At 33.5% G+C, this 7954-nt stretch overlaps 1 protein-coding gene across 1 annotated transcript; it reads left to right on the top strand.

Annotated features, from left to right (window-relative positions):
- The first annotated feature begins 334 nt into the window (after positions 1-334).
- On the top strand, positions 335-6466 carry LOC127117547 (uridine kinase-like protein 3). The gene is made up of 15 exons (XM_051047603.1): positions 335-537; positions 830-991; positions 1496-1587; positions 2300-2369; positions 3078-3196; positions 3305-3401; positions 3754-3833; positions 4014-4208; positions 4327-4410; positions 4511-4571; positions 4991-5051; positions 5349-5442; positions 5535-5607; positions 5794-5876; positions 5990-6466. Exons 2-15 carry the CDS (start codon positions 841-843, stop codon positions 6164-6166), a joined length of 1437 nt encoding a protein of 478 aa, XP_050903560.1. The 5' UTR covers positions 335-537; positions 830-840; the 3' UTR covers positions 6167-6466.
- The last annotated feature ends 1488 nt before the right edge of the window (positions 6467-7954 follow it).

The raw sequence follows: 7954 nt of genomic DNA, 5'->3' as shown, positions 1-7954 counted from the left end.
AAATTATTTTATTTTAAATTGAATGTGTGGGTATATATATTTTTTCTTTATTTCTTTATTGCATAAAATTAATTTTAGGATATTTTTATATTTTTATGATTTCACTTAATACACGATATACAATGTCATCGTGAAATTAACGAAAATGTGCGTCTTTGTACGTATAAAAATTAAAGAATTGAATCTAAAAAAAGGAAAAAAGTTGAAGAATTAATGAGAAAAAGGTTAGGAGAGACATTAACGTCAAAAATAAAAATTAGGAAAGAACAATCACAATCAAAGGAATACTGCCAAATGAAAAATCTCCCTCTATCTTCTAAATTTCAATTTCACATTTATTAATGAATGAATTTCATGATTTCACCGAGTAATTCACTGCATAAACCCCTCCTTCAATAAAGTGTAAAAACAAGTAACCGTATTCTCACAGTAATTCGTTTTCCCTTTTTATATTTCTCTTCTCCGCTCCTATTTCAATCATTCCCTTTTTCTTCATCCTCATTGCGACGCATTCACATTCTCCCACTTCATCATCAGGTTCGTTTTTCATTTCATAATTGGATCTCGTTATCGTCACTGTTTCGTTCGTTTTTCATACAATGACGACGTCGTTTCAACCAGTTTCGGATTCAATTTATCATACTTTACTTGATCTCGATTAACCATTCTTTAATGGCGGAATTTAATTTGAAGTTGCTATGAGTTTATTATTTCTTTGTTTCTTGTTTGATCTAATTAGTTACATTGTCAAGATTTTGAGGCTAATACTGTTTTGTTTATTTTTTGATCTATTGATTGATTTATGGATTGAATTTGAATATTTTTTTAGGTTTTTTGGATATGAATACTAAGTCGGTTGAAGATTTGATGGACTGTTCCTCTGAGGTTCATTATTCTGGATTCCATATGGATGGTTTAGAGCAAAGAAAAGGTGGTACAGAGCAACCAACTACTTCTGCCATTGACGAGTATAAACAACCTTTTCTCATAGGTTTGTATTTTTTTTGTGTGTAACAGAGGAGTTGCAGAATACAGTATTTAGTTTCAGTTTCTTTGTTTGTGTTGTTCTGGAACTCACTTAGCGCGATTTGTTTTGTCTTGTTGGTTGTATTATTGGGTGCTCTATAGGTTGCCTTATGTTGTATTTTGATGTGAGTTTGTGAAATATGGTTTGGAAGGAACTTGATTTTTTAAAGTTCTTTTGGTTGAAATCAAATTTGAAATGAAACAATGTTTGTGATGTTTTTTCCTGTCTAAAATGCGAAATTTAGTGTGAACTTTTTAAACCTATAGCTGTGATTCTAATTCATTTTCATCTACTTTTTTGTTTGTGCATATTGTTGTTTTGGTAGAAATCGAATTTGAATGGAAGCAATTATGTATGGAAGTTTTTTCTCAAAAAAATGTTTGATGCAGAATTGAGTGTGAACATTTTAAACCTATTGCTATGATTCTAATTCATTTTTATCTACTTTTTTGTTTGTGCACATTGCAGGTGTTGCGGGGGGGTCAGCATCTGGCAAGACAGCTGTTTGTGATATGATCATTCAGCAGCTTCATGATCAGCGGGTTGTACTTGTTAATCAGGTAATGCATTCTTTCTATATACAATTATCAGTAGTCAAATTGAAAACATGTAGTGATTTTTTTATTAGTGAGAGTGGCTGAAAAGATACTAAAGGCAAACAACTAACAGTTAGTTCTATCTAACTTCTAATGCTTTAAGCTCTACAGGCATTCTTGTTCTGCCGCCTTTATCTGAATCCCCTTTGTTTTTGTTTCGTTGTATTTTCTTTATGAAATTGGAAGATTCTATTGGAATGATTTTATCAGCTTTCTTTTGTACTATATTTGAGTTTGAATATTGATACTCTGTTAGCTACCATTTATAACACCAAAATACTTCAATCACTTTTACTTTGCCCAATCAGATTTAGTCTTCTGTTATCATCATCTCCACTTTTATCACGAACATTTACATATTTCACTCAAGTTTTCCCATAAAATGTCAACTAATTTCTTACCAAAAGAGACCATTCATTTGGATCTAAAATATGACAAACCACTATTTCGGTGATGTTAGTAAAAATTTCTTTGCATGTATTCTATCACTTAAATTATGCTTTTAGTGGCGTGTTATTTTCGCTTTCAAATATTTACCTATACTGTTCGTTTTTTTACTTATGTCTCTTTTTGCATTTTTGAGGGGATGCATTCCAAAATTTGTGTTGATGTGTCTTGATGTATTCATGGTGATACATCATTGAGCACAATAAATTAACCATTCAATTCACTACAGGATTCCTTTTATCATAACTTGACTGAGGAGGAACTTAAAAGGGTACAAGACTACAACTTTGATCATCCTGGTCAGTTCAATTGTACTCATCAGTTTCTCATTATAAGTGACTTTCTCTTGATATTAAAATATTTTATCATATTCTATGAAGTATGTATCTACTTCATTGGGGTGGTTTTCTTGAATCAGGTTGGTTTTTTAGGAGGTTTGTAGTTCATTTTTATCTTTTCCCTCATGTCCTACAATTCTCCTTCACCACATTTTACGAGTGTTAACAGCATCTTTCTTACTCTCTGAATTCTTTAGGAATATCAAGGGAAAGTATAGACTCAGAAATATTTATTGAAACATAACTGACCTCAGAATTAGCAGTCAGAGACTTGAAATTAAGTATTGATCTAATGAAGTACCAAACCTTGAATATTCTTGTATTTAGTTAATAGATTATTAATACAGTTGATAAAACTAGTGCATATTTTACATGTCAGAATATGTGATTTGTGTCGAGCATATGAAAGCGTGAACTAAGTTCAGTACCGAACCTTGAATTTCTTGTATTTAGTTAATAGATTAATACAGCTAATAAAACTACTACATATTTTACATATCAGAAACATTAGTAGCGCTGTAGTAAATGAAATTCACCTGAAATTTGATAAGGTAGCAGAATTATATTGAAATGACCTCTGAATTTTCGTAGTGCGCGTGTGAATGGTGGTTCTTGACTTCTATGGCTGCTCCTTGCATTGTTCCTAACGCGTTTTGTTGATATCTTCAGATGCTTTTGATACGGAGAGATTGGTAACTGTCATGGACAAATTGAAGCATAGCCAAGCAGTAGATGTTCCAAAGTATGATTTTAAGGGTTACAAGAACAATGTGTTTCCTGCAAGAAGGGTATTTATGATAATTTCGTATTTTGAATTAGAATAATTTAGTGTATTAATGATTTCCAAATCATGCAGCACATGCTTCCAATTTATGCTGTTTTAACGTGTTTTGCAGGTAAACCCTGCAGATGTTATAATTTTGGAAGGCATCCTTGTTTTCCATGATCCACGTGTCAGGGCCTTGATGAATATGAAGATATTTGTTGACACAGGTCCCTTATCATTTTTGTTCCATTCTAACTAGTATATCTATTTCTGTTGTAGTTTTTTGTGACATTTCTTAATTAATATAGTATATGATTTGTTGCCATATTTGTTTTCCTTAAAATCACATTGCTCTTTCCTTCCATGGTTTACATTATGACATACTAAAATTCATACTATTCGCATTATCTAAACAAATGCCTTATGCAGGGGCTAGTGATGCTATATCTTCCCCCCCTTCCCTACTTCCTATTTTCTCACTAGTTACCTATGTCTACTTTACAGCTATTTTACAAGTGCATTTCATGGGTTTTAGTCATAGTTAAGCTGTCACTTTACGTCGTTAAATGTTCAGTGCAGATGCTGATCTTCGTCTGTCAAGAAGGATTAAGCGTGATACTGCCGATAATGCACGTAATATTGAAGCAGTGCTTGACCAGGTAGCAACTTCCAGCCCCCCGTCACATTTCTTATGTTATTATTTTCAAGTACCTTGATTAGGAAGCGTGTCATTGTTTAGTTTTTATGGAGTTGGGATTGATGATGATGGTGATCAAACCTATATATACTCTTCTCACCATGCATATTCTAGTTGCTGATGTTTAACATATTTGATGCAGTATTCAAAATTTGTGAAGCCGGCTTTTGATGACTTTATCCTTCCTACAAAGAAGTATGCTGATATCATTATACCCCGTGGAGGAGATAATCATGTAGCCATTGATTTGATTGTGCAGCATATTCGCACAAAGCTTGGTCAGCATGACCTCTGTAAAATATATCCTAATTTATATGTCATTCAGTCTACTTTTCAGGTGCCTCTTTCTTACTGTTTATTGACATTCAGTAATCCTATTCTATCTTTTCCCGTCCAGCGAGATATGTTAAATTTTCCACCAAAATTGAATCATCACGGTAATTCTTGCTTTGCAGATAAGGGGCATGCACACCCTGATACGCGATTCTCAGACAAAGAAACATGACTTTGTATTTTATGCTGACCGTTTGATTCGTTTGGTATGTACATAGGGTGCAATGGTTCATTTGTTACTTTTAGTTTTTGAGGTGGCATGGGAATGGGATTTTCTTTATCACAACAGTTCCCTCACTTTGCCAGGTTGTAGAACATGGCCTAGGACATCTTCCATTCACAGAAAAGCAAGTAATCACTCCTACTGGTAAGTCCCCCTCACGCCCAACGCTGATTTCCACTGCTTTTTGTAGTAGTTCCTAAGCGTTCAAGGGCACCATCTCTGGTTTCTTTGTCTTGAGTGAAATGTGAACTACATGTTCTTGGTCTTCTTTTAGAATTGATTTATCTCTATATAGGACATCATGGAAGGGCTGTAAACTACTTCTGCATTCTGACTTTCATGTCATAGAGATACTTGCTGATAGAATGGGAATTCATTGTTTGTCATGTTGTGCTTGTTAGATTGTTGGTAGGAGGTTAATTGCAGCAACTGCCACACTGGAAAAAAATCCTGTCCGTCTCTGTATAGCTGACATACTTGTTCGGATATTTACGGGATAGAATTTGTTTGCTTCATATCACAACCGTGTTATGGTAATAGCTGATTTTTGTCCTTCAATGCAGGGTCTGTATACAGTGGTGTGGATTTTTGTAAGAGGTTGTGTGGTGTCTCCATTATCAGGAGGTATTCTGTCTATTCCAAAACAAACTTATCTGAATGATAAAATATTGTCTAGAAAACCTTCATAATCCTCAAACAATTCCACAAACAAATGGATGATCTTTTTTCAATATGGGTTTGGAAATAAGAATGTTTTCCTTGAAATTAGATTTATTCCCCCACTATGTTTTAAAAGGCTAGTTCTTATTTCCGTTCTACTCAATTTGATGTGAAGCTAAGATTACTACAGTTTTTCTTCTAAAATTTATTTCTGAGAAAAAAAACTCTGTTCTTAAATTTAATGTTATGATCTAATTTCAGTGGGGAAAGCATGGAGAATGCTTTGCGAGCATGCTGTAAAGGTATCAAGATTGGTAAAATTCTTATTCATAGAGAAGGTGACAACGGTCAGCAGGTTTGTTGTCCACCTATATACCGGAGAATTAAGTATATATTTCCGTTTGTTTCATTTCACATTGTCTAACTCATTCCTTGATTATTGAGCAGCTAGTATATGAAAAGCTGCCAAATGATATCTCAGATAGGCATGTGTTACTGTTGGATCCTATTTTAGGCACAGGTGTGTCATTCTTGTAATGTATGTTTAATTTAAAGCTGGTCTAAGGTGTAAAAATGCACATGAAGCATAAGTAATCTACTCCAATTTTTAGTTATGCAGCAGTCAGCAATAATACCTGTGATTTAAGTTTGACATATAATTTGTTGATTTTAGTTTTGATTAACTTTAGAATATCTTCATCTTTAGGTAATTCTGCTGTTCAGGCAATTTCTTTAATATTAAGAAAGGGTGTTCCAGAGTCCAACATTATATTTCTCAACCTCATATCAGTAAGTTATTGATATCTTTAGTTAATTTGAATATCTTGCATTTTTTTTTGATATTTTCTCTTTTTTTTTCTTCTTGTATTCAATGATTTACATGTTCTCTCTCGTCTTGCCAGGCACCTCAAGGTCTGCATATGGTCTGCAAAAGATTTCCAAGAATAAAAATTGTGACATCCGAGATTGACATTTGTTTAAATGAAGACTTCAGTGTCATTCCTGGGATGGGCGAATTTGGGGATCGATATTTTGGAACAGATGATGACGACGAGCTGGTGGAGAGCCGTTCGCGGTAGTTGGTCTTGGGCAAAATCCACTATATTTTTTGGAGACTTCAGTGGAAAGAAAAAGATTGGACTTTGCTGAGTTGAGGCTGCCTGTATCTGAGTGCTAATTTCGATTCAATTTTGATCATAATCCTTGATTTGCTTTATTCAATGACTTATAGTTGGAACTCTCCAATACAAATTTTGTGTTATCTTTCATTTTTATACCTGGATTTTTCTTTCAACCTATTCTTTGCCGATTCTGATATGGTACATGTTCATGAATTCCGAGATTTATACTATATAGAAAGAATATATAATTTTACTTAATTGAGTTATACAGTTTCTTGGTGTTAAAAATTGATTTGCTCCCAAACAAATTCAACCATGAATATTAGGCGACACTTTGAGGTATTTCTTTTGTTGATAAAGAACAGATTAACTAAACAACAAAGTGGGAAAAGCTAAAACCAGGACAAAGAGTAATTCTAAAGAAAGAGAAATTGAATTAGATAAAACAACATAAACTCCAAGGCTTTTAAGATGAATGGCGCAAAACTTTCTTAGACATGGCGAATCGAATAATAGTGATAGTATACTATTTCTGTGATGTAAATGATAGATATTTGAGTCTCAATCTGAAGTATTAGTCTGAATACAAAATATTGGTAAACAACATGATATAATAGTTATGACTGTTCGTTATGATACTGCAAATGGCCAACGAGGTGGAAAAGATAAATTGATTTTGGATTATGAGAGAGGAGGTAATTATAAAAGGAATCTGAAAGCCGTAAATCCTCATAGGACACTTATAGTATGAAAGTTAAAACCCTTTTAGAATGAGATCTGCGTCGAGTGTTATTGGTTGGAAGGTGATGGTTAGGTGTGAGTTTCACAATCATAAATAATAAATCATAAACTATCTGATGATTTATATGGCCATGACATATTTGGTCGTCTAAAAGTTCATGAGAGACAGCTTGTGAATAACATGACGAAGTATAACATGGCTCCACGATACATTATTTATGCCTTGAAAGACAAAGATCTGGGAAACCTCATCAGTGTTATCCAAGTGTATAAATCTAGATCTACATACAATGCGGGCAATAGAGGTTCATTGACGGAAATGCAAATATTGTTGAGTCTTATTCATAGAGAGAAATATATGTGTTGGACAAGAAATAGGGAAGACTCAAATGTTGTTGTTGATGTCTTTTGGACACATCCTGATTCAGTGAAGTTGTTGAATATGTTTCATTTGGTGTTGATTTTTTATTGTACATATAAGACAAATAGATAATGTGAATCGTGATCATGCCTTGATATCATTTCGACATACTTTGATTTATCAGACTTTACAACCAAAAAAATTTTGAGACATGGTAGAATGACCCAATATGCTTCATTTCGAAGAAAACAAGCCAGACTATGACGTCCAGTTGTTGGTGTCACTTCATTTGATGCAGAAGCTTCGTCTTCCCGAGTTCACGTGTCTCCAACATCGTCTTCTGGAAAACATGTGTCTTCTGATGCTGCCCCAAAAGTCAAACTTGCTAAACATGTTACACTTCTTGATGTTTTTCCAAGAATTCCTCACTACTTTAACAATTATGTGTATTTTGTATAAATGATTTAAAATATAAGATTTATTAAAATATGTCAAATTTATAACAAATTTATTGTCAAGATGAAAACTTCCTGTCATGAGGGTTAGTCTGAAACTTATCATTCAGATTCTCCACTGAAATGTGACATAAACATACTATCTTGAGTTCAAAATATGTCAATGGGTTAGTCTGAAAGTTAACTTTC

The sequence above is a fragment of the Lathyrus oleraceus genome, chromosome 2 (genome assembly GCF_024323335.1).
Source record: "Lathyrus oleraceus cultivar Zhongwan6 chromosome 2, CAAS_Psat_ZW6_1.0, whole genome shotgun sequence".
NCBI classification, from domain to species: Eukaryota; Viridiplantae; Streptophyta; class Magnoliopsida; order Fabales; family Fabaceae; genus Lathyrus; species Lathyrus oleraceus.
This window is presented reverse-complemented; position numbering and strand designations above follow the sequence as displayed.

Bases quoted from the DNA above. Each gene is read 5' to 3' on its own strand.
- LOC127117547 (XM_051047603.1), top strand. From the start codon at position 841: ATGAATACTAAGTCGGTTGAAGATTTGATGGACTGTTCCTCTGAGGTT. The intron at 2,370-3,077 runs GTCAGTTCAATT...TGATATCTTCAG, and splicing joins CTACAACTTTGATCATCCTG to ATGCTTTTGATACGGAGAGA. The intron at 4,209-4,326 runs GTGCCTCTTTCT...CTTGCTTTGCAG, and splicing joins TCATTCAGTCTACTTTTCAG to ATAAGGGGCATGCACACCCT.